The 23,201-nt window shown below is 56.7% G+C and overlaps 3 protein-coding genes across 7 annotated transcripts; 2 read left to right on the top strand and 1 right to left on the bottom strand.

The window, feature by feature from the left end:
* Nucleotides 1-613: 613 nt before the first annotated feature.
* On the top strand, nt 614-14,346 carry NEURL4 (neuralized E3 ubiquitin protein ligase 4). Of its 3 annotated transcripts, none has more exons than XM_008010111.3 (29): nt 614-1,084; nt 2,239-2,683; nt 2,897-2,962; nt 3,118-3,416; nt 3,579-3,690; nt 3,784-3,872; nt 4,415-4,487; nt 4,653-4,917; nt 5,143-5,324; nt 5,644-5,729; nt 5,854-6,016; nt 6,115-6,313; nt 6,405-6,481; nt 6,566-6,644; nt 7,005-7,174; nt 7,262-7,393; nt 8,119-8,264; nt 8,342-8,569; nt 8,670-8,768; nt 8,857-9,018; nt 9,207-9,371; nt 10,647-10,805; nt 11,181-11,360; nt 11,493-11,580; nt 11,677-11,784; nt 11,923-12,067; nt 12,282-12,394; nt 12,485-12,650; nt 13,851-14,346. In XM_008010111.3, the coding sequence occupies exons 1-29, from the start codon at nt 803-805 to the stop codon at nt 14,053-14,055; spliced, it is 4,683 nt and encodes a 1,560-aa protein (XP_008008302.3). In that variant the 5' UTR covers nt 614-802; the 3' UTR covers nt 14,056-14,346. The 3 variants fall into 3 exon arrangements, with proteins under 3 accessions (XP_008008302.3, XP_008008301.3, XP_072860770.1); XM_008010110.3 differs by having other exon boundaries at nt 7,005-7,180; XM_073004669.1 differs by lacking the exons at nt 614-1,084; nt 2,239-2,683 and having other exon boundaries at nt 2,710-2,962; nt 7,005-7,180.
* Nucleotides 14,347-14,671: 325 nt separating this feature from the next.
* Nucleotides 14,672-17,498, top strand: GPS2 (G protein pathway suppressor 2). Of its 2 annotated transcripts, none has more exons than XM_073004670.1 (11): nt 14,672-14,838; nt 15,056-15,218; nt 15,579-15,688; nt 15,773-15,885; nt 16,017-16,096; nt 16,188-16,270; nt 16,447-16,600; nt 16,697-16,786; nt 16,876-16,955; nt 17,043-17,138; nt 17,319-17,498. In XM_073004670.1, the coding sequence occupies exons 2-11, from the start codon at nt 15,125-15,127 to the stop codon at nt 17,400-17,402; spliced, it is 984 nt and encodes a 327-aa protein (XP_072860771.1). In that variant the 5' UTR covers nt 14,672-14,838; nt 15,056-15,124; the 3' UTR covers nt 17,403-17,498. The 2 variants fall into 2 exon arrangements, with proteins under 2 accessions (XP_072860771.1, XP_008008307.1); XM_008010116.3 differs by having other exon boundaries at nt 14,673-14,842.
* A 202-nt stretch (nt 17,499-17,700) lies between these two features.
* Nucleotides 17,701-22,924, bottom strand: EIF5A (eukaryotic translation initiation factor 5A). Of its 2 annotated transcripts, none has more exons than XM_008010118.3 (6): nt 22,753-22,924; nt 20,697-20,882; nt 19,362-19,466; nt 19,010-19,141; nt 18,529-18,602; nt 17,701-18,358 (listed from the first exon to the last, which is right to left on the bottom strand). In XM_008010118.3, the coding sequence occupies exons 2-5, from the start codon at nt 20,859-20,861 to the stop codon at nt 18,540-18,542; spliced, it is 465 nt and encodes a 154-aa protein (XP_008008309.1). In that variant the 5' UTR covers nt 20,862-20,882; nt 22,753-22,924; the 3' UTR covers nt 17,701-18,358; nt 18,529-18,539. The 2 variants fall into 2 exon arrangements, with proteins under 2 accessions (XP_008008309.1, XP_008008310.1); XM_008010119.3 differs by lacking the exon at nt 22,753-22,924 and adding an exon at nt 22,392-22,517.
* Nucleotides 22,925-23,201: the final 277 nt, after the last annotated feature.

The raw sequence follows: 23,201 nt of genomic DNA, 5'->3' as shown, positions 1-23,201 counted from the left end.
AGCGTGAGCGTCGGGGAGGTGGGCTGGGGGCTTGTGAATAGCTCTAGGGGAGATCTTTTGGGGTCGTCAGCGCTGTCGCTTGAAACTGCCTGTCGGGGCTTCTCTAGACTCTTTGTGGCCTTAACATGGAATAGTTTGGTTGAGTTGGAGTTAAGGCTGGGCTTGACTTAATCATCAACGAGCTTCCCCCATCCCCGCCAGTCGGCTCGCTCAGCCAATCAGGAGAGGTGTGAGGCAAAGTGGAAGGATTGCGGCGCTGTCACAAGACACTTCGGTCTCAGTGGGGTGGCGGGCAGAGACTTTCACTTAGACTTTCACTACCGCTTCTCTGGGTCCTCCAGACTCGGCTCACGCTGCTTTGGAGCGTGCATCCCGAAGGGAGATAACCCCCCCTCTTGCCGTAAAATGAGTGCTTCAAGGTGCCACCTCCCCCTAGCGAGGGCAGGGTGGTCGGTGCCGCTGTCGCAAAGCAGAAAGTGTTTGGGCTCCTGTACCCCACCGTCGTAAAGATGCCTGCGGTGGGCGTGTCTTCCTCCCACTGTCGCAAAAGCTCCCTGCCCAAGTCTTCGTCCCCCTCGGAGCCAGTCCATCACCTCGCTATGCCGTAAAGCGAGGCTCCCGACCCCGTCGTCCTTCTCACCGTGGTCGTCCCCAGCTCCTAGCACGGGCTGCTTCATTGCCCGGCAGTGCCGTAAAGCATACCTGGCCTCAGGCCCTGGTCGTATCCCTCAGAGTGTCTGCCCGCCGCGGTTGCCACGGTGCCGCCAAGCGCGGCTGTCGCGCTGCCCCGGTGTCAGCGGAGATGGCGGCGGGGTCGGGTGGGAGTGGGGGCTCTGGGGGAGGCCCCGGACCGGGGCCGGGCGGGGGTGGGGGACCCAGCGGGAGCGGCTCAGGACCGGGGTCCAACGGGGGTCTGGGCAGCGGCGGGGAGCTGCACCCGCGCACTGGGCGCTTGGTGAGCCTGTCGGCCTGTGGGCGTACAGCGCGGCGGCAGCAGCCGGGCCAGGAGTTTAACCACGGGCTGGTGTTGAGCCGAGAACCCTTGCGCGATGGACGCATCTTCACCGTCCGCATCGACCGCAAGGTGCAGCGCTGGTACCGCGGAACCGAGATGTGGAGGGTGGTGGGAGGGGACTAGAGGGAGACGGGGTAGGACAGCCAGGGTAGCCCACATCGCCGGGCACCGAGAGGGAACAGAAAGAACATAGAGCACCAGGGGGCGGACAGGAAGACAGCGTGAAGCAGAAACATTCAGTTTGAAGAAGACATTAAGAGCTTGAGTGTTTTCAAGATCCAGAACCAGGGAAGGGACACGAGGGCTAACCCACTAGAATGGCTGGGAACAGACCTCCTGGTACAATTTCTTGGGCATGGAGGATGGAGAGATGTCAGACATGTGATGACAAGTGAAGAAAGATACCAAGGAACGAACAAACCTAATCCCAGCTCTTTGGGAGTCCGAGGTGGGCGGATCACTAGAGTCAGGGGTTCGAGACCAGCCTGGCGAACGTGGTGAAACCCCGTCTTTACTAAAAATACAAAAATTAGCCAGGCATGGTGGCGCGCACCTGTAATCCCAGCTACTCAGGAGTCTGAGGCAGGAGAATGGCTTGAACCCAAAAGGCAGAGGTTGCAGTGAGCCGAGATCATGCCACTGCACTCCAGCCTGGGCAACAGAGTGAGTGAGACTGTCTAAAAAAAAAAAAAGAACAAACCACTGAATGACACACTCACAGGCTGTGCCAGAAAGATAGGTGAGGAGAAATAATCCAGGGTGAGGGAGGTGTGTGTGATTCAGTGAAGAGGTCAGGCTCACAGAAAAAGAACTGGGGAGGAGGTTAAATCTGGGTAGAGCCCGATCCTTGGAGAGAATTAGGCCAGGGGAAGGGAATGAATGATACACAAGAGCAAGAGGTGTGGGTATAGGAAGTAGGTGAATTTGGATGGTTGGAGACCCATAGATACTAGGGAAGTTAGAGGAGGCAGGAGTCTGGAACCAAGGAATTCGTGCTTGGCTTGGAAAGGAGTGGTGTAGTAAACACTGAGTAGAGAGCAGAGTTGTTAAAGGAAAGCCCAAATAATTTCCGAGACAGAGTCCAGAAAATCACTGTCTGCATCTGTGGATTAGTGTTCCAAGAGACAGAAAGCCAGCTAGCTGTCTGAGAGGTGGGAAGATATGGTGGCCTGTGGAATGGAGGGGGGCCCATTCTAAGTCCCTGTCCAATACCCCTATCCCAGGTCAACTCCTGGAGTGGCTCCATTGAGATCGGGGTGACAGCGCTGGACCCCAGTGTGCTGGACTTTCCAAGCAGTGCCACGGGGCTGAAGGGGGGCTCATGGGTAGTGTCGGGCTGCTCTGTGCTGAGAGATGGACGCTCTGTGTTGGAGGAGTATGGTCAGGACCTGGACCAGCTTGGCGAAGGGGACCGCGTGGGTGTGGAGCGCACAGTTGCTGGGGAGCTTCGGCTCTGGGTGAATGGGCGGGATTGCGGTGTGGCCGCCACAGGCCTGCCCCCTCGTGTCTGGGCCGTTGTGGACCTTTATGGCAAGTGCACCCAGATCACTGTGCTACCCCCTGAACCAGGTTTCAGCCCCCCTACTCCCATCCCCACACCTCCCCTTGAGCCCTTGGCCCCCACTGAAGACTCTGCCTTGGCTGAACAGGTTACCTCTGCTGATGAAGGTGAGAACACGGCTAGGGCAGTGGTGGTGGGGTGGGGACAGAATGGGGGAAATACAGTGACAAGACAGGCTGGGTGTGGGCAGGGCCACCCTGATCCCCAAGTCTGTTGAATGGGAAAGCAGGAGCTAGAGGATGGGGGGGGGCGTCTCCTGGCTATGGGCCCTGAAGCAGGGACTGAACCCTTATTCCCCTCCCATCCCACCTGGTCCCCAGCCTTCATGGTGTCCCCAGCGCAGGCCCGGCCGGAGACGTTTCCTAACAGCCTTGAGTCGCATAATGGTGAGGGCTTTGGGGAGGCCCTGGGAAGGGGAGTGGGAAGTGAGGTGGACAAGGGAGGGCCCTCAGGAGAAGGGGCAGGGAGAGAGGCACCTGGTCTGGGGGTATAGAGCCTCATCCCAACTTCCCAGCTTGCTTCTTCCATCCTGCTGCTGTAGACTTTGCCAGCATGGAGCTGTCTGAGGTGGTGAGCAACACCATCCTGTCTGCCTACAATGGAGGGCTTCTGAATGTGAACCTGAGCTCCCCGCCAGCAGGGGAAGGCCTGGGGTCTAGTGGTGCTGCCACCTCGCCCATTCTCACTTCCAACGACGCCCTGCTCTTTCATGAAAAGTGCGGAACCCTCATCAAACTCAGCAACAATAATAAGACGGCTGAGCGCCGGCGGCCCCTGGACGAATTCAACAATGGGGTTGTCATGACCAACCGCCCACTTCGGGACAATGAGATGTTTGAGGTGTGCAAAGTCCTGTGGTCTGGTTGGCGCCTTACCCCTGGGAGCTAAAGATAGGGCTCGATCATTGGCGCTAGGAGGGTGGGCCCTGGGGAAGAACCAAGGGCTGAACGTCTCTTTCTGCATTTACATTCCCTGCTTCTCCCTTCTGTCCCTCAATGCCAGATCCGTATCGATAAGCTTGTTGATAAGTGGTCAGGCTCCATTGAGATTGGGGTCACCACCCACAACCCCAACAGTTTGGAGTACCCAGCCACCATGACCAACCTCCAGTCAGGTACCAGCCCTGGGCAGGGGCGGGGGTGCAGGCCTGGTGTTGCTGAGGGGAAGGAAGCCCCGTACTTGAACCCGAGTGTCCACCATCACCCAGGCACCATCATGATGAGCGGCTGTGGGATCCTGACCAATGGCAAGGGCACCCGCCGGGAGTACTGCGAATTCAGTCTGGATGAGCTGCAGGTGAGGGTGGCGCACAGATCCTTGGACCACTTTCCAGCAGAGCCACAGGTACTCTGTGACCCTGCCAGGGCACCAAGCAGGGTCTCCTGTGTGACCTAGAGCCAGTCCCTGTATCTTCTACCTAAAGGTTCCTTCCGGGAAGGCAGAGTTGCCCAAGAGTTCAGCACTCAGATTTTGGAGTCAGATGGTTGAATTCCTCTTACTGTTTTCCCATTTGTAGTGGCGAACCGAGGCAAGAAGCTTATCCTCTTTCATTGCTCCCCCAGCCCCTGCAATCTCTAAAATGGGCCTACAAGTAGTACTTATTCCATAGGCTGAGACTTGTAGAAGCTGATGTCTGTGAGGTGGTTTAACTCAGTGCCTGACTCACGTGGAGCATTGAGGAAGTGTAGAAATTGTCATGTCTGGAAAACAAGGACCCAGGACCTGTCCTCCAGGATGGTCTGAGACTCTGGCGAATACCTTCTAGAGTTGTTCCTGTGTGGGGTGGGGTGCTCGGCAGGCCTCGGGGCTCCTCTGAACTATTTGTCTTCTTTGAGTAGGAGGGTGACCACATTGGCCTCACAAGGAAGTCCAACTCTGCCCTGCACTTCTTCATTAATGGTATCGATCAGGGTAAGGGTCGCTCAGAGAGGGCCTCTGGGCTGGGGCTTTCGGTGAGGCTGGGACTGGGGGCTGTACTTCATCCTCCTGCTTCTCTGTGGTGCTTGGTCTCCGTGTTTGACTTTCTCCCCTCATTCTCCCTGCCCACTCCCACACCCCCGAACCTTCCTGCAACAGGAGTGGCAACCCCCTTGACGCCCCCAGTGGTGTATGGCGTGGTGGACTTGTACGGGATGGCTGTGAAGGTGACCATCGTCCACAATAACAACCACAGTGACCGTCTCCGCCGCAACAACGCCATCCTGCGGGCGCTGTCCCCCGAGGGCGCTCTCCGCCGTGCTGCCCCTGCCGCTCAGGCAGAACCTGAGCGCCTGCTCTTCCACCCCAACTGTGGGCAGAAGGCAGCCATCACCCACGAGGGACGCACTGCCCTGAGGCCCCAGTATGGCCCATGGGGTGGGGAGAAGCCTGAAGAAGGGGTTCTAATGGGAGGGGGGCAGGGCACCGAAGTAGAAGGCAGAGGGAGCCTGGCGGGGGCAGCTTCCTGGAGGTTGAGGTTGAGTTCTTTGGCTTGGGGCCGTGAATGTTGGCAGGCATTGCTGGGCTAAGCCTTGGCACATTGAGAGCGTGTGTTGGGGATCTGACTCTCCACTTGCTGTTCCCTCAGTGCCACCGATGACTTCAATCATGGCGTGGTGCTGAGCAGCAGAGCCCTGCGGGATGGAGAGGTGTTCCAGGTGCGCATCGACAAGATGGTGGACAAATGGGCTGGCTCCATTGAAATTGGTGTCACCACCCACAACCCTGCCTACCTCCAGTTGCCCTCCACCATGACCAACTTGCGCTCTGGTGAGCTCCCAGGAAGGGCAGGGCCAGGACAGGGTTTTGGGGGGAAGCTGTCCCCAAAGCCCTGGCACTTGTTCTCCAGCTTCTTTTTCACTTGTCACTCTTGTGACAACTCATTCAGTGGCTAGAGAGTGCCCCGTGGGCAGGGCTGCGGCTGTCTTGGAAGCTGCAGAGTTTTCTTGTCCTGCTCAGGGAAGAAAGCTAGTCGTCAAAAAAAAAGGCAAGATGGGCTGTGGGCTCAGGAGTTCTGTGGGGGCTGCTATGGAAAGGAGAGGAGCCCTTCCTTTCCCTTCATGTCCTCTACTGCTCCTTGTCCTCCCAGGGACCTGGATGATGACTGGGAATGGGGTGATGCACAATGGGACGACCATCCTGGATGAATACGGGCACAACCTGGACCGCCTCAAGGTGGGAAAGTGGGTGCGCCGCCTGGCGGCCGCAGCGGGCATCACAAACACCACAGGGCTGATGCAGGACCAGCCCCGGCAGGAACTCTGCCTGACTCCTCACTTCAGCACCCCCTTCTTCCAAGGCAGGGGACACGGTGGGCGTGGTACGGCGGGAGGACGGGACTCTCCACTTCTTTGTCAATGGGATGACTCAGGGCCCTGCTGCCTGGAACGTGCCCCCGGGCGTCTATGCTGTCGTCGATCTCTATGGCCAGGCGGCCCAGGCCACCATTGTGGACGACGTGGGTGAGGGCCAGGCTAGGCTGGGGCCGGGGGTTAGGGTGGCCTTGGGAGGTCTGAGAGACACTTAGAGATCTAATGGGTGATGATGTCCACTTTTACAGAGGTGTCTCCAGTTCCTGAATCACTTCCTGAGGGGAATAACCAGGTGTCTCCAAGCTCTCCATCCTCAGGGGCAGGGGGCTCTGACCTGCGCTTCCACCAGCTGCACGGCAGTAATGCAGTCATCACCAATGGGGGCCGCACTGCCCTCCGCCACAACTGTCGCAGCGAGTTTAATGACGCCATCGTCATCTCCAACCGGTCAGTCTCTCAACTTTCATGTCCCCACCTTCCTCCTGCCCAGCCTCAGCCACCCACGTAGAGCCTCTCTGATCACCAGTCTCCCTGGCAGGGCCCTGCGGGATGGAGAGCTGTTTGAAATTGTCATTCAGAAGATGGTGGACCGCTGGTCAGGCTCCATTGAGGCTGGTGAGGGGCGTCTGTGTGTGTTGGGGGCCGTTGGATGTCTGTGCCTTGGGGGATCGGCCTTGACTTACCTCTGCCTCCTCCCAGGAGTGACTGCTATTCGGCCTGAAGACCTGGAATTCCCCAACACCATGACAGACATTGACTATGACACATGGATGCTGAGGTTGGGCTTCCTGCTTTGGGGGCCAGCTTGGGGCTGGGTGGAGCTGGCTGGGATCAGGGAAGCAAGGTTTCGGCCTATGGTGGCTGTGGGCAGTGACAGACCTAGGGGATCTGCCTGTCCCCTCTCTTGGATTCTGGGAAGCCCTGCTCAGGCCCACAGGGGCTCAGTCCTCCTTCATCTTAGGTAGTTCTTGCTTTTCCCTGAGGGGATCCCAGGGATAAAGGAGATAGGACTGGGCCTTACACCCAGATCAAGACCCCAGCCCAAGGCATTGGAAGGTTCTGACAGGCAGAGAGTGGGCGGGGGCCAATGTGAAGTTGAAGCTGGCAGGCTGACTCACCCCTTCTGCCATTCCCCCAGTGGTACAGCCATCATGCAAGACGGTAACACAATGCGCAACAATTATGGGTGTGACCTGGATGCGCTGGGCACAGGTGCACGCATTGGCATGATGCGAACTGCCAAGGGCGACCTGCACTACTTCATCAATGGCCAGGACCAAGGCGCTGCCTGCTCGGGCCTGCCTCCGGGTAAAGGTGACTATGTGGCTTTCAGCCTGCCACCCTCAGCCCAGACCACCTGGCTGTCAGGCTTCTGACCTTCCCTCTCCTCCCCAGAGGTGTATGCAGTAGTCGATCTCTATGGCCAGTGTGTCCAAGTGTCCATCACCAATGCCACCGGCCCCATGGACAACAGCCTGGCGACCAGCAACACTGCCACCGAGAAGTCCTTCCCACTGCACTCCCCAGGTGCGGCAGCCGGGCGGGGGCTGGATGGGCTCTGCTTGCCTCCTGTGCGCCTGAGGAGTAGGGCTTCCAGGTTACAGCAGCTGTGCAAAGACAGTTGGCTGGGGTAGCTGCCAGCTCAAGGGAAGGGACAGCCCATGGTGGCAAGCAGCCAGTAAGGGGGAGGTTACACCTGGTACTTAGAGCCTGGACACTTCCCTGCCACCAAGGGGCCAGGACACCATAAACTGAGCATGCCAGGTTTGGAAATGAGTCTTGCTGTGGTGAAAAGAGGTATCAGGGCTGGGTGCAGTAGCTCATGCCTGTAATCCCAGCACTTTGGGAGATCAAGGCGGGTGGACCGCTCGAGCACAAGAGTTTGAGACCAGCCTGGGAAACACGGCGAAACCCCGTCTGTACCAAAAATACAAAATTTAGGCAGTTGTGGTGGCGTGCACCTGTGGTCCCAGCTACTTGGGAGGCTGAGGTGGGAGGATTGCTGGATCCCAGGAAGTTGAGGCTGCAGTGAGCCGTGATTGTGCCACTGCACTCCAGCCTGAGTGACAGAGCGAGACCGTGCCTCAAAAAAAAAAAATACAATAAAGGTGTCAGGAGGCCCTGAGGAGTAATGGCAGATGGCAGATGGGGCGTTGGTGTCCCCATCTCGTTTCATCTGAAAGCTTTGCTCTGTTCCATCTGAAGCTTGCTGCCCCAGTCCTACCCCTTCCTCTGGTGCCATCTTTTCACAGTGGCTGGCGTGGCTCACCGATTCCACAGTACTTGCGGCAAGAATGTCACTCTAGAGGAGGATGGCACGAGGGCGGTGCGTGCCGCTGGCTATGCTCATGGCCTTGTCTTCAGTACCAAGGAGCTGAGGGCTGAGGAAGTCTTTGAGGTAGGCCGTAGCGATGTGACAGAGGGGCTGCCAGGCCCATCGCGACAGGGCCAGCTCATCTTGTCTCTGTCTCATAGGTGAAAGTGGAAGAGCTAGATGAGAAGTGGGCAGGTTCCCTGCGGCTGGGACTGACCACACTAGCCCCAGGGGAGATGGGACCCGGAGCAGTTGGCAGTGGCCCAGGGCTGCCTCCTTCCCTGCCAGAGCTCCGGACGAAGACCACTTGGATGGTATCCAGCTGTGAAGTGAGGCGTGATGGGCAGCTCCAGAGGATGAACTATGGCCGGAACCTAGAGAGGCTGGGGGTGAGGTGGCTGGCTCCAGGGACAGGGGAGGGGTTGGGAGTGGCGGTGGCAGGGAGGGGTGGGCTGAGCATCATCTGTCCTTGTCCTACCTTGGTCCTAGGTGGGGAGCCGCGTGGGTGTTCGTCGGGGGGCAGATGACACGATGCACATCCTGGTGGATGGAGAGGATATGGGGCCTGCAGCCACTGGCATTGCCAAGGTAGACCTGAATGCTTCCTTGGGTTTTGGGAGGATGGTTGAGGTCTTCCGCTGATCTCTGATTTTTCTGGGTCTTGTGTGCCTCCCAGAACGTGTGGGCTGTGTTGGATCTCTACGGGCCAGTCCGCAGTGTGTCGATTGTCAGTTCCACAAGGCTGGAGGAGTCAGAAGGCACCCAGCCTCCTTCCCCCAGTTCAGACACCGGCAGTGAGGGCGAGGAGGATGACGAGGGCGAGGAGCATGGCCTGGGAGTAAGAGGCTGCAGCATGGCCTGCAGTGCGCGTGGATGGGCAGTTGCTGGGCCGTTGGATGCCAGGCCTTTTTTGGGTTCTCTGATTGTTGGGTGGAGGCTCACACTCAGGGTCTGTGCAAACTCCAGTGGGGTGGGTCGGTCCTGGCATTGGCAACCCATGCAGCTTAGTCTCTTCCTCCACACCAGGGCCAGAATGAAGTGGGTATTATACCCACCACTCTCGAGTTCCTGGAGAACCACGGGAAGAATATCCTCTTGTCTAATGGGAACCGTACAGCCACACGGGTGGCCAGCTACAATCAGGGCATCGTTGTCATCAACCAGCCTCTGGTGCCCCAGCTGCTGGTCCAGGTGGGCTCTCCCTCCCTGTCCCCAGCTCCTCTCGCTCCACAGTGACCCATGGCCAACCCTCCTGAAGAAAGGCCTTTTTGGGTGGAGAAAAAGAAAGCAAACCACTTGGATGAGCTTTCTGGGCTTTTATTCATAGCCTGTAATGGGGTTTGTCAGTCAGTTACCACGAAGTCCCTACCTGGCGATTGGTGAGGGAAGCAGTAGGGACAGGCTGGAGGAGTCCAAGGGAAATGCCTGATCCTATATGTGGGAGCAGAGAGGGCTTTCCAGAAGAAGGTGCCTTTTTGCTACAAACTGAAAGATATATCAAAGTTAGCCAGATGAGCCCAGGTACAGTGGCTCATACCTGTAATCCCAGAACTTTTGGAGGCCAAACCAGGCAGATCGCTTGAGTTCACGAGTTTGCGACCAGCCTGGGCAATATAGCGAAACTCTGTCTCTGCAAAAAAATATAAAAATTCACCAGGCATGGTGGCACGAGCCCATAATCCCAGCTACTCAGGAGGCTGAGGTGGGAAGATCACTTGAACCTGGGGGGCAGAGGTTACAGTGAGCCGAGATCATGCCACCGCACTCTAGCCTGGGAGACAGAGCAAGATCTTGTCTCTAAAAAAAAAGAAAAAAAAAAAGCTAGCTAGATGAAGGAAGTCCTATGAATAAAGAATCCAAAAAAAAGAAAAAAAAAAAAGCTAGCTAGATGAAGGAAGTCCTATGAATAAGAATCCTGACAGATCGTTACAGAGGCAACAGCAAGGTCACGGCTCAAACAGGGTTTGGTTTTGTTTTGTTTTTGAGATGGAGTTTTGCTCTTGTTGCCCAGGCTAGAATGCAGTGGCACGACCTCGTCTCACTGCAACCTCCACCTTCTGGGTTCAAGCGATTCTCCTGCCTCAGCCTCCCGAGTAGCTGGGATTACAGGCATGTGCCACGACGCCTGGCTAATTTTGTATTTTTAGTAGAGACAGGGTTTCACCATGTTGATCAGGCTGGTCTCAAACTCCTGACCTCAGGTGATCCACCCGCCTCAGCCTCCCAAAGTGCTGGGATTACAGGTGTGGGCCACCATGCCGGCTGATGGTTCTTTTTTTTATTATTATTTAAAAAAAAAAAAAGGGAAACAACTAAATTTGCATTTTCTGGTCCTTCCATGCATAAGAAAAGGCAGCATCCCAGGCCACATTCTGGGAGGTGCAGTATTCCCTCCCTGGCGGGGGCGGGGGCGAGCCTGGTTCTTCCCAGGAGGCTGTGATTATAGAGTAGTTCCTTCTTCCCCAGGTGCGGATAGATTTCCTAAACCGACAGTGGACATCTTCCCTTGTCCTGGGAGTCATCACCTGCGCGCCTGAGAGGCTCAACTTCCCTGCTTCTGCCTGTGCCCTCAAACGGGCAGCCTGGCTGCTGCGGGGCCGTGGGGTCTTCCACAACGGTCTCAAGGTGAGTAGGAGCCATAGAGAAGGGGTGGGACCAGGCTTGTGTGTAGGGAAGGGCTGGCCAGAAGGGAGAAGTGGGCCCCTAGCCTTGGAGGTAGGACCGCAGGTGTAAAAGGGGGACAGTAATGGGCAGGTAAGGGTGAGTGGCATTGCCTGGTCAGTTGTAGGCCTGCTGCTTCCTGCGGTGTCCCTGCCATTGAGAATGTGCCAGTTTTGGGGAAGAGGAGGGGCTCTAGGTAACTGCAGCGGGAGGAGACTCTCGGCAGCAGGCAAGCGTGGAGGCAAAGCCAAGGCGCTGGCAGCAGGAAGCACAGCAAAGGGCAGGACGGCTGCTGTGGTGGAGTGTGACCTCTGGAAGACAGCCGGTCTCTCCTCCCAGATTTGTGAGAAGTTTGGGCCGAATCTGGACACGTGCCCTGAAGGCACCATCCTGGGACTGCGGCTGGACAGCTCTGGGGGGCTGCATCTCCACGTTAATGGGGTGGACCAGGGGGTAGCTGTGCCAGATGTGCCCCAGCCCTGCCACGCGCTTGTGGACCTCTATGGGCAGTGTGAGCAGGTTAGTGGCAGTGGGGGCAGGGAGGAGGGGTGCCTAAGAGTCTGGGCCGTCCAGGACGGGGAAGTCTCTGTTCCAGGATCAGCAGGCCCTGGGGTCTGACCAAGCTCTGTCTGACTATCCTCTCCCCTGCAGGTGACAATCGTGAACCCTGAGCCAGGGGCTGCCAGTGGGAAAAGTGCTGGAACCCAAGGGGACATGGAGAAAGCAGACATGGTGGACGGTGTGCCAGCCCAAAGGGACCCAGCTCCTGCCCCTACTCCCCTGCCCCTACCCTTCTAGCCTAACTCCTGTGACCTGTGCCCCTCTGCTCCCTCAGGTATCAAAGAGAGTGTGTGCTGGGGCCCACCACCCGCCACTAGTCCTCTAAAGAGCTGCGAGTACCATGCCCTTTGCTCTCGCTTCCGAGAACTCCTGCTGCTTCCTGGTGAGTCCCGGTCCCCAGAACTGACTTCATCCCCAGGGCCAGGCCCAGAGCCATGGAGAGAGCAGCTGAAGGGTGCCAGTGTGGCTGAGATCAAGGGTGGGAGCCACAGCACCAAGCCTGCTACTTACTGTCCCGCAGAAGATTATTTCATGCCTCCGCCAAAGCGAAGCCTGTGCTACTGTGAGTCTTGCCGGAAGCTGCGAGGAGACGAGGCCCACAGGCGCAGAGGGGAGCCTCCCCGGGAATACGCACTGCCCTTTGGCTGGTGCAGGTTCAACCTCAGGTACATACGGGCAGGGTCATGCCTTTCCCCTACTGTTTTCCCCCTGGAGAAATGGAGATCCCAAGAAGGTGCATGGAAGAAGTGACAGAACTTCCTGTCTAAGGAAAAGCCAGGAAGTGCCAGGAACTTCCTGCCTAAGGAAGAGCCTCGTGAAGCTCCTCCACTGGGGAGCCAGTGTCCTTTGTTCTATCTGCCCCGCTTGTCCACCTCCTAGAGTGAATCCCCGCCTGGAGGCTGGGACACTAACCAAGAAGTGGCACATGGCCTATCATGGGAGCAATGTTGCAGCTGTACGGAGAGTGCTGGACCGAGGGGAGCTGGGAGCAGGTACTGGGGAGCAGGCCCATGCAAGGTGGGCTGAGCCTGGGGGGCTGTGGAGGAATAAAAAGGGCTATCTTGACCCAGTTCTCCTCCCAGGTACTGCTTCCATCTTGAGCTGCCGTCCTTTGAAGGGAGAGCCTGGGGTAGGGTTTGAGGAGCCTGGCGAGAACTGTGCACCTCCTCGGGAGGAGCAGCCGCCTCCTGTGCTGCTTTCCCCCTCCCTTCAATATGCTGGGGCCGAGACCCTGGCCTCCAAAGTGCAGTGAGTACTGGGAGGGGTGGGGAGAGATCTCCAGGGGCTCAGATGAAAGGGCCTGAGCGCAGTCACTGGGGTCTTCATGATTTGCCCTCCCCTTTTCTCACCTCCTCTTGCTAGCTGCCAGTCTCCAACTCAGCCCTTTTTTCATTCATTGAACAAATACCACTTATATACTCTTCTAGTGGGCAAGAAAAGGAACCTTGCTCTTGTGGAACCTCTGCCTTTTCTCTCTATAATGTTCATACATAATAAGTATTTATTATTTATTTATTTATTTTTGAGACGGAGTCCTGCTCTGTCATCCAGGCTGGAGTGCAGTGGCGTGATCTCGGCTCACTGCAACCTCCACCTCCCGGGGTCAAGCGATTCTCCTGCCTCAGCCTCCTGAGTAGCTGGGACTACAGGCGTGTGCCACCAAGCCTGGCTAATTTTTCTAGTAGAGATAGGGTTTTGCCATGTTGGCCAGGATGGTCTCGGTCTCCTGACCTCGTGAGCCACCCGCCTCGGCCTCCCAAAGCGCTGGGATTACAGGCGTGAGCCACTGTGCCCGGCCAGTATTTAGTATTTTTAAAGGTAATAAGTAAGGACTATGGAAACAAAGAAAGAGTGGGGCGAAGGAGACAGCAGTGTGGTTGGTGTGGGCATCGTAAGAAGGTGGGAGAGATTCGAGCAAAGGCTTGAAGAAGGAAGTGAAGGGTGTAGCTGAGCAGGCTTTGGGAGGAAGAACGTTTCAGGTAGAAAGAACAGCTATGGCCGGGCGCGGTGGCTCAAGCCTGTAATCCCAGCACTTTGGGAGGCCGAGATGGGCGGATCACAAGGTCAGGAGATCGAGACCATCCTGGCTAACACATTGAAACCCCGTCTCTACTAAAAAAAAAAAAAAATACAAAAAAGTAGCCGGGCGATGTGGTGGGCGCCTGTAGTCCCAGCTACTCGGGAGGCTGAGGCAGGAGAATGGCGTGAACCCGGGAGGCGGAGCTTGCAGTGAGCTGAGATCCGGCCACTGCACTCCAGCCTGGGCGACAGAGCCAGACTCCGTCTCAAAAAAAAAAAAAAAAAAAAAGAAAGAACAGCTAGAGTGAAGTTCCTATAAGGCGGGAGTATTTCCTAGGTACAGCAAGGCTTGTGTGGTTGAAACAGACTTTGCAAGGGGGAGGTGATAGGGAGAGAAGCTTCACTCCCTTATTTTTTCCTGTTTGACAGATTCCGGGACCCCAAATCCCAGCGGACGCACCAGGCTCAGGTGGCGTTCCAGGTGTGTGTGCACCCTGGCTCCTACACCCCGGGACCCCCTTCCGCTGCCCTTGGAGAACCTCCTGACCCTCACTTCAGTCCAGCCGAACTTGAGTGGGTCACTAAGGAGAAGGGGGCCACACTCCTCTATGCCCTGCTGGTACGGGTGGAATGAGGGGTGAGACACAAATACTACAAGCACAGTTGGGCCTCGGGCCCATGGACTCTGGCGACTGCCTCCACCTCATTCCCGTGACTCGTGGCATGCGCAGGTGCTGGAGCTTGGCAGCCGCGCAGGAGCATGTAGGCAGGCTCTCAGATGTAGGTGGCAAGTGGCACAGCTCCATGTTTGGAGGCCCAGCACTCCGTCTGATGGGAGGAGCCGTGGGAGCCCAGCTCCAGGCCCTGGTACCCCTCTTCATGCACTGATTTGGGGAACATGACTCCCTTTTACTCCCCTTCCCCACATCACTTAATTTATTTCCGTTTTTGTTTCTGGTTACTGTGAATCCCAGAGGAGTCTCTCCCTGTGCCGACATGAAGCTGCTTTTTCCGGGGCCACCGGGCGGGAGTGGGGAAGGGTGGGCGCACGGAAGGTGGGGGCCTCTGTACAGTTGTTACTGACTCTGATTTCTAAGGAGCCAATAAACACCGTCTCAGAGCCTCCGCCTCGGCCTCTCTCTCGCGCGCCCCTCTCCGGAGCCCGCGTCCCCTGGGGTGCCACCAGGTGGGCCCGCGAAAGAGAGCTGAGGATGCCAAGACCAGTCTACAGCCCTCGTCGCCCGCGTTCCCGGCACGGGGTTTGGACGCCGCGGGCACCCGTCGCAGCGCGCTTCCGCCTTCTCTCACCCAACCCGTGAGGTCGGCCGCAGCCGTGACTCCGGAAGGACTCGGCCGGGCCGCCGGATGTGACGCACGGGCCAGGGCGCGCCGGAGCTGCTGAGAAAGCGCAGAGAAGGCGGGTAGGGAGGGCTGGCGTCCGGGTTGACTGGGCAGGGACCGGCAGCACCGAGTCGGGGATCCCGGCGCCGCCCGCGTGCGCGGTGGAGCGGGGGCTGCGGACCCGGCCGGGTGGCGGGCTCCTGGGACACGTGACCGGGGCGGAGAGCGGGTCGGGCGGACGGGCTTCCGCCTGGGCCGGGCGCGGCCCCCTCTGAGCGCCAGCCTCCCCGCAGGCGCCGTCTGAGGTCTGGCAGTCAGAGACAGAGCCGGGTGCCCACGGCCCGAAAGCCCACGGCAGCACCATGCCCGCACTCCTGGAGCGCCCCAAGCTTTCCAACGCCATGGCCAGGGCGCTGCACCGGCACATTATGATGGAGCGGGAGCGCAAGCGGCAGGGTGAGCCGGGGCCATAGCGGGGGGACACACGGCCCAGAATGGCTCCTGTACCTCAGGGTTGGCCTCAACCCAGCGGCCAACCAGTGCGCCCGCTGCCGAGCGCAGAGGAGGGAAGGAATAGCCCCGTTGTGGTGGGATTTAAGCGTCCTGGTCCACGCTCCAGAACCCTTGAGACGGGAAGGACCTTGGAGAGCACCTGATAAAGCCTCTCCGTTCCCTATTGCAGCGATGGGGGAGCTTGTCCCCTCGAGGCAAAGAGCGCACAGGCGTGTTGGGATGACTGGGTTTTGCTGGTCTTCAATCTAACGTTGGAACTGTTTTCACTACCCTGCCTCTTCTTCATTGTGCCTGATTCTCCAGAGGAAGAAGAGGTGGATAAGATGATGGAACAGAAAATGAAGGAAGAACAGGAGAGAAGGAAGAAAAAGGAGATGGAAGAGAGAATGTCACTAGAGGAGACCAAGGAACAAGTAAGCAGTCCCTTGAACTCTCCCAGCTTTGATTTCTTCCCTTGACTCTCCCTGCCTTCATCTTCTCTTCCCACTCCCTCCCAGATTCTGAAGTTGGAGGAGAAGCTTTTGGCCCTACAGGAAGAGAAGCATCAGCTTTTCCTGCAGCTCAAGAAAGTTTTACATGAGGAAGAAAAACGGAGGCGAAAGGAACAGAGGTGGGATCAGAGTGCTAAAAACTGAAATGGGGGTCAAGTGGAACTGGGATCAAGTAATAAAAGAACTAGTGTTTAATGGCGAAAGAGAAGGCATCTGTCCTTGGCTTTGACCTGCCTTCCTCTCACTCCAGTGACCTGACCACCCTGACATCAGCTGCATACCAGCAGAGCCTGACCGTCCACACAGGAACTCATCTCCTCAGCATGCAGGGTGAGGACTAAAGAGACCACCTGATGGAACCGGCCTTCTTACAGGTTGCAGCCTCCCATTTCAGCATCATGAAGCCCTTCTCCCTTTCTAGGGAGCCCTGGAGGACACAATCGCCCAGGCACCCTCATGGCAGCTGACAGAGCCAAACAAATGTTTGGACCCCAAGTGCTTACGGTGAGAGTAGGATTGGATGCCCAGCCCCTACTGCTTCCATCCATGCATCCTTGCCACCAGTATTCAAGTCACAAACATATCAAGCACTTTAGGGGGAAACAGGGCATACAGATATACACAAGTCACTGGGTTTCAGCTTTCAAGTTTATAGGCGAATTCTCATTCTCCCTCCTTAGACTCGGCACTATGTGGGCTCAGCAGCTGCTTTTGCGGGGACACCAGAGCATGGACAATTCCAAGGCAGTCCTGGTGGTGCCTATGGGACTGCTCAGCCCCCACCTCACTATGGGCCCACACAGCCAGCTTACAGTCCTAGTCAGCAGCTCAGAGGTGAGTAATAGGAGGGATGGGGCTTGGCCTTCCTCAGCGTCAAAGGAGGGATGCCATTGAGTAAAAGGTTTTAATGGCTCTCTTTTCCTTTCTCAGCTCCTTCAGCATTCCCTGCAGTGCAGTACCTATCTCAGCCACAGCCACAGCCCTATGCCGTGCACGGCCACTTTCAGCCCACTCAGACAGGTGATAACATCCCATGCAGGAGCTCTAGCTCTCTGGGTCCTCCCCTCCCTGTTTCATTCTTATCTCACATGCCCCTCTTCCCCACGTAGGTTTCCTCCAGCCTGGTGGTGCCCTGTCCTTGCAAAAGCAGATGGAACATGCTAACCAGCAGACTGGCTTCTCCGACTCAGTGAGTATGGCACCTTGGGAGGTCAGGGTTAGGGGTATGTTAAGGGGAGCTTCAGTGTGCCTCAGGCCCTGACTCTGTTCTCTGCAGTCCTCTCTGCGCCCCATGCACCCCCAGGCTCTGCATCCAGCCCCTGGACTCCTTGCTTCCCCACAGCTCCCTGTGCAGATGCAACCAGCAGGAAAGGTAAGAATGGTAATTTTACCTGTCAGAATCCCTACACTAGGGATCCAGAAAAGCAGGATTAGGTAGGACTGGTGGCCCACATCACCTGGTTTTTCTTCCTCTCTGGGGGTGGTTACCAGTAGGGCATTAAGTGGGAGAGTATGCCCAGTGACAAAGCCCTCTTTTCATCACCACCGCCAGTCGGGCTTTGCAGCTACCAGCCAACCTGGCCCTCGACTCCCCTTCATCCAACACAGCCAGAACCCGCGATTCTACCACAAGTGACCATCAGATTATATCTTCAACATCATGCCCCCCGCCCCACTGTGGGTGAGGGTGCCCCCCGTGTGTCCCAGGCCAATAAAATCTACCTGCCACTGACCCTGGCTGCTGCTGTTTGTGTTGCCTCCCACCCAACTGTCTGGAATAGGTCAAGACTGCTTGGGGGGTGGGGGGATGACTGGCAGGTCCACAGCAAGTCAGTGATAGACAGCGGGTTCCAATGAACTCAGTGGCAGAGTTCAGTCTTTTTGTGGCTTCCAAATATACCCATTTAATTCAAATAAGCAGCTGAGTTGGGAGCTTCATATTAAACTTGTAGTTTTATTCAGGTTTGATTTTAACAAATGTGTCGGGGAGAGAGCCCGCAGGGAAGGGTAAAGCCCACGGGGGCAGGGCCCTCCCAGATGCCTGAGGAGGGGGCATGTCCCCTCCCCTCTCCTCCTCTTCCCTCCCCATCTAAAGGGGTTTGGGGAGAGACACAGGCAGGGGAGGGGGCTGGTCCCCAGTCTGTTGGGGTGGTGCTCAGGGTAAAGGGCTATGGGCAACAGGGGACCAGACCAGGGCTGAGTGGGGAGGGCACAAGGACCATTTGCCAGAATCCACCACTTTCTGATTCCAGATTGAATTTAAAAAAAAAAAAAAAAAAAAAAAAAAAAAAAAAAAAAAAAAAAAAAGACTAAACCACAAGCAGCACCCACCCCCTTCTCCCCCACCAGGGCTGTAGTGTGAGGGGAGAAGAGTAGGGCAGCTTCACCAAGGCCACGGCTTCGCTTGCTCCTGGCCAAGGGAGCTAGGTGAAGGGGAGGGGCTCCCCGACAGATTGAGGGGGTGGGGAAAACCAAAATAAAACGTCAAATAAATTGAGTAGGAGTCCAGCCTAGGACCAGGCCAGAGCCGGGCCAGGCTGGGGGAGGGGGCCTCTGCAGGTTCAGAGGATCACTGCTGCCACCACCGCCACCCTAGGTAGGAGAGAGAAATTAGTAAGATAGGATAATACCTTCAACAGGAAGGATAGGGAGGACAGGGCCAGGCTAGGAGCACAAAGTAAGCCTGGAACAATTAAGACTAGAGCAGATCTGCTGAGGACAACAAAATGTGAAGGGGACAGTGAGGGATTTGTCACACTCACCTGGGAGCCAGTTATTTTGCCATGGCCTTGATTGCAACAGCTGCCTCCTCTGTCATGGCAGACAGCACCGTGATCTGGAGGAGCAAGAGAGATAGCCAGGAGATGTCTGAGCTCAGGAAGAAACGTACAGAACAAAGCTGAGCACAAAAGCAGGGAGGGGGCCGGGCGTGGTGGCTCATGCCTGTAATCCCAGCACTTTGGGAGGCCAAGGCGGACGGATCACGAGGTCAGAAAATCAAGACCATCCTGGCTAACATGGTGAAACCCTGTCTCTACTAAAAATACAAAAAATTAGCCGGGTGTGGTGGCGGGCTCCTGTAGTCCCAGCTACTCAGAAGGCTGAGGCAGGAGAACGGCGAGAACCCAGGAGGCAGAGCTTGCAGTGAGTTGAGATCGCGCCACTGCACTCCAGCCTGGGCAACAGAACAAGACTCCATCTCCAAAAAAAAAAAAGAAAAGAAAAAGCAGGGAGGCACCATACCAGGATCTCTTCTCCACAGTCGTACTTCTGCTCAATCTCCTTGCCAAGGTCTCCCTCAGGGAGACGAAGGTCCTCTCGTACCTCCCCACTGTCCTGGAGCAGTGATAGGTACCCATCCTGGATGCCAATCAGCTGGGGGCAGATAGGGAAGGAAGCTGAAGGTAGTATGCCCAGGGAGGCTGAGAGTAAAGGCTCTGATAGACAAACTGGAGTGATAGCAAACTAATACCAAATACCCTCTCCTGCCATTTCCTTCCTCTCCCAGCACAAGCTCTCCTGGTCAGTCCCTATCCCCCAACTTCTCCCTCCACCATAAACGGCTAACCCATCCTCATCCAAACCATCTACATACCTGGAAGTCATTCCTTTTGATGTTGGGGACATCCATGTTATGAGTTGATGGGCAGATATCTTCATATTTTTTCCCAGTGAAGATGTCAATGCCAACCAGGTGGACCTGTATGTGAGCATCACAAAGAGAAACCCAACCGAACTCTTAAGACGGAGGAAACAAAGGCGCCAAGTGACCTTGCCTGATGAGGGAAGTCAGACTACATTGTTGGGGCAAAGACTGGAGTATTGGAATTGAACCAGTCAACTCAAGAAACAGTAAAGCCTCTTAAAGAAAACAAAACAACAGAGACTAAAAAACCACCGTTGAGATTGGGGTTGACAGCACAAGAGAAAACTGCATGGCAGGCTTAGAGAAGACGGTTACCTTGATAAAAGATAAGATGCTAGGAGTCTAGGGTAGTGGGAGGAGTCTGGGTAAAAGTTTGGAAGAGTTTTCTGGACACCAGGAGAAGGAGCTGAGAAATTGGGAAATAAGGAAGGTAGAAGGGGAAAGATAAGAAAATAAGAAATGTGAAAGAGCTGAAGAGAAGGACTTGCAAGGAGATCAGAAATAATTATGTAGCTAGAAAATAAGGAAGCCAGAAGAGCACAGAGAAGGATCCAGACACTAGGGAATAACCCAAGATCAGTGTCAAGTCAAAAGATGGAAAAACTGATTAAGGAAAAACACCACAAGAAACTCAACAAGAACGAACCAAGTTGAAGTTCTAAAGAGAAAAGAAAAATCTGAGGTGATGAGGGAAGTGCTAGCAAGAATGTTAAAACCCATGACAGCATGGAGGCTCAAGGAACCCAAGGAGAGTGGGATGGGGCAGGTAGGGGCAGTGTGAGTCTGCATCAGAGTTCCAAAGGGAAAGCTAGAACTGGGGAGCGAAGCAGCAAGGTGATCTGAAAGCTCAGAATTAACACAGGAGTCCCTCCAGGGGAAGGCCACATCCTGGTAGAATTGGAGAAACCCTGGGCAACGTGATGGAAACAACCAGCTACAATGGCTCAAGGGAAGAAAAAGTGAAAACCAAGAATAAGGAAGGAGCAACTGAATAGCTAGAGCATAAAGGTCTATGAATTGAAGTTAAGAGACTGGCACAAAGCTGGAGAAACGGAGGGACTACCAGATAATGATGGGGGGACAGAAGGGTAACCACACAAGAGGCTGAAGACTGGGGAGCAGGTGTAGTTGTCTGAATGGGTATGAAGGCTGAGTGCTAAACAAAAAGAATCAGACAGTAAAAGCAGAGTTAAAGGAAAGTCAGCACTGTTGGCAGCTTGCTGCTGGGAGCGCCAAGGATACTGGAGGCACGGGGAAGGCAAGATGTGGAGGTGAAATTCTAACCTTGGCGTGGCCGTGCTTGCCAGTCTTCGAAGTAGACATCTCGACGATCTTACATGGCCGGCCTTTGAGCACCACAAAGCCATTCTTACGTAATGCTGAGCACTGCATTGGGAAGGTGGCTGAGGCCCCTGCATCTCCTGTCTCGAAGTCCAAATCATCTGCCATTTTAAGAGGCTTCGATTCCAACTAGAGCCAAGAAGAGAACTGAAGTGAATAAGCATGGAGGTTAACAGGACCTCCAATCTATCCCATTTCTCTCTAGAAACATTTTCCCAACTCTTTATTCCATTACCCACCTAAAATAAAGTCAAAGTTCCTGAACTTAAAATACTGACTGGGCTCAAATATACTCAAGAACTGGTGTGTGTATGGGAGGGTGGAATAGCTGGTTTCTCCCGCATAAATCAAAGTTAGAGTGGTGGCTTGGGAAAGGAAGGCTCTAGGGAGCTGGAATGTCAAATCTCAGAGATGAGAAAAGGCCTACTTCCTGGGAGGGGGGAGGACTCAGGTGTTACTTGCCACTGAAACCAACCACCCCTCTTCCCCACACACAGCCAGGACTATAATTAGGTGAGCAGCTATGATCCAGCAAAAGGGCAGGGCTAATGTGGGGGGGGAGGGTGGAGACCGGAGGACAAGGCCCCACCCATCTGTTACACCGCCCCCCCTCCATCCACACACAAACCAGTCACTGCTACAGGAAACCACAAGGCCTCTTTGGGGGATTCCCGCCTCACCAACATGCACTTGCAACAAGCCAAGGGGGAGAAAGCAAAGTTGTTTCCGAAATGATCCCCCTGCCAAACACCTCGATCTTGGTTCCCAAAGAGAACCCAGGAACCCAGCCTCTCCTGGAAGGCCCTCCCACTTTTCCCAGGATGCATCTGTCCTGTCGGCTTTTCAGGCCGGGCCAGTACAGTCAGTAGAAAGTGGGAGAGGTGGGGGGTGGTGAATGACAATAAAATGAAAGCAAAAGGTTGGTAGTAGTGAGTAGTAGAAAATCATACTAGGCTAGTAGAGTTAAGGACTTCGAAACCGTGGAACTCCCAAACCAGTTACAACGGGAAGACAGTGACAAGGTGAAGAATGCCTATCACGGTGGGAAACTCATCTGCCGGAGACTTTAAGGCGCTGTCCGCCCGGGCCGACAGAAGAGTTGGGCTCCTGTCCAAACGCCCTCAGTTTCCCCATTTCTCCGGCCTCCCAGCTCGAAGGAGTGCCACTTACACCTGGCTGGCCGCCACACTTCACAGGAGGGTTTTGCAGGAAAGCTCCAGGGGCCCTTGAGGTTGGGAAGCGCTAACATATGCCAGCAGCATGCCCTCCGGGGTGATCAGGACCCGAGCCTCCGGCTTCTCCCACTTCTCAAAATCCCAGGCCCCCTAGGACACCCCGCGAGGGCTAGCTCTCCCCGCGCTAGGGGCTGCCGGCTCCTGCAGACCATGTGGCCGTTCGGGGCTTCCGGTGGCCGGGACCTGGGGGGGAGGGGTCCCCGCGCTGCCATGCGGCCCCGGTCCACGCTCGGCCATGCGGCCTGCGACCCCGAGGGCAGCCTCCCGTGGGGGGCACTTCCGGTGCCGCGACCGCCCCCTCCTCAGAGACTGCGCCAGGCCGGAGCCACGCCGCCTCCCCTCCCCCCGGCCGTCCGCCAACCCCCCCCATCATGCCCTCTCACCGAATAGCCCCCTCCCCCACCTCACGTGGCCGCGCTGCGCCGGGTCCTCAACGGCCCAGGTACCCTTGCCCCGGTGGGCCGATCTGGCCCCTGGCCTTCGCCCCGGCGTGGCCGCCTGGCGGCCTCTCCCGCGTGGCTGCCTCGCGGCTCGCCGTCCCCCGCCCTGCGTCGCTCCAACGTCACCGGGCCAGCCCCAACCGTCACCCCGCGCGCCAACCGGGGCGCGCGCCCGCGCCTCTCCGCACCTCGCGCCGCTCTCCGGCCGAACCCGTGCGGCGGCGGCCGCCGCTCCCCTCTGCCCCCTCCCCGACCCCCGCGCCGTTCCATCTTCTCCCGGGCCCAAACCAAGGTACCGCGCACGCGCGCCCTGCCCGCTCTCACCTCGCGCGAACGCACTGACTCGACCCCGTCCGCTCGCCGCGAGCCCAACCGCTGCCTCCGAGCCCGCTGCCGCCGCCGCCGCCGCCTCTACCGCCGCCGCCGCTGCTGCACACGGGTCTTAGTACGCAGGCGCCGACTCCCCACTGACCAACCAAGCAGCCCTATGACAGCCGCGCAAGCGTGCTATCTCTCTCCTCCGCCCTCCACCCCCGCACTGCGCAAGCGCACACACCCTCCCCATCTCCACCCTCCCTCCCACCTACCCGGCCAATGACGCGCATACGTGACCCCGCCCCTCACAAACCCTGAGCGTTTTCAACTAATCTGCAACGCGCAGGCGCACCCGGTTTTTTAATCTCTTCAACCTCCTCTTCCCTCCCCTTGATAGACCGCTTGTCCTACCGGACAGTCCTTGCGCCTGCGCAATACGGAGCCCTGCACTCCACACC

Source organism: Chlorocebus sabaeus, chromosome 16 (genome assembly GCF_047675955.1).
Source record: "Chlorocebus sabaeus isolate Y175 chromosome 16, mChlSab1.0.hap1, whole genome shotgun sequence".
Classification (NCBI taxonomy): domain Eukaryota; kingdom Metazoa; phylum Chordata; class Mammalia; order Primates; family Cercopithecidae; genus Chlorocebus; species Chlorocebus sabaeus.
Note: the sequence above shows the minus strand (reverse complement) of the source record. Positions and strands in the feature narration are given on the sequence as shown.

Bases quoted from the DNA above. Each gene is read 5' to 3' on its own strand.
- NEURL4 (XM_008010110.3), top strand. From the start codon at position 803: ATGGCGGCGGGGTCGGGTGGGAGTGGGGGCTCTGGGGGAGGCCCCGGA. The intron at 8,769-8,856 runs GTAGACCTGAAT...TGTGCCTCCCAG, and splicing joins CAGCCACTGGCATTGCCAAG to AACGTGTGGGCTGTGTTGGA. The intron at 11,581-11,676 runs GTGTGCCAGCCC...CTGCTCCCTCAG, and splicing joins GAAAGCAGACATGGTGGACG to GTATCAAAGAGAGTGTGTGC.
- GPS2 (XM_073004670.1), top strand. From the start codon at position 15,125: ATGCCCGCACTCCTGGAGCGCCCCAAGCTTTCCAACGCCATGGCCAGG. The intron at 15,689-15,772 runs GTAAGCAGTCCC...ACTCCCTCCCAG, and splicing joins TAGAGGAGACCAAGGAACAA to ATTCTGAAGTTGGAGGAGAA. The intron at 16,271-16,446 runs GTGAGAGTAGGA...CTCCCTCCTTAG, and splicing joins TTGGACCCCAAGTGCTTACG to ACTCGGCACTATGTGGGCTC.
- EIF5A (XM_008010118.3), bottom strand. From the start codon at position 20,861: ATGGCAGATGATTTGGACTTCGAGACAGGAGATGCAGGGGCCTCAGCC. The intron at 19,142-19,361 runs GTATGTAGATGG...ATCTGCCCCCAG, and splicing joins TCAAAAGGAATGACTTCCAG to CTGATTGGCATCCAGGATGG. The intron at 18,603-19,009 runs GTATGGTGCCTC...TTGCTCCTCCAG, and splicing joins ACTGTGGAGAAGAGATCCTG to ATCACGGTGCTGTCTGCCAT.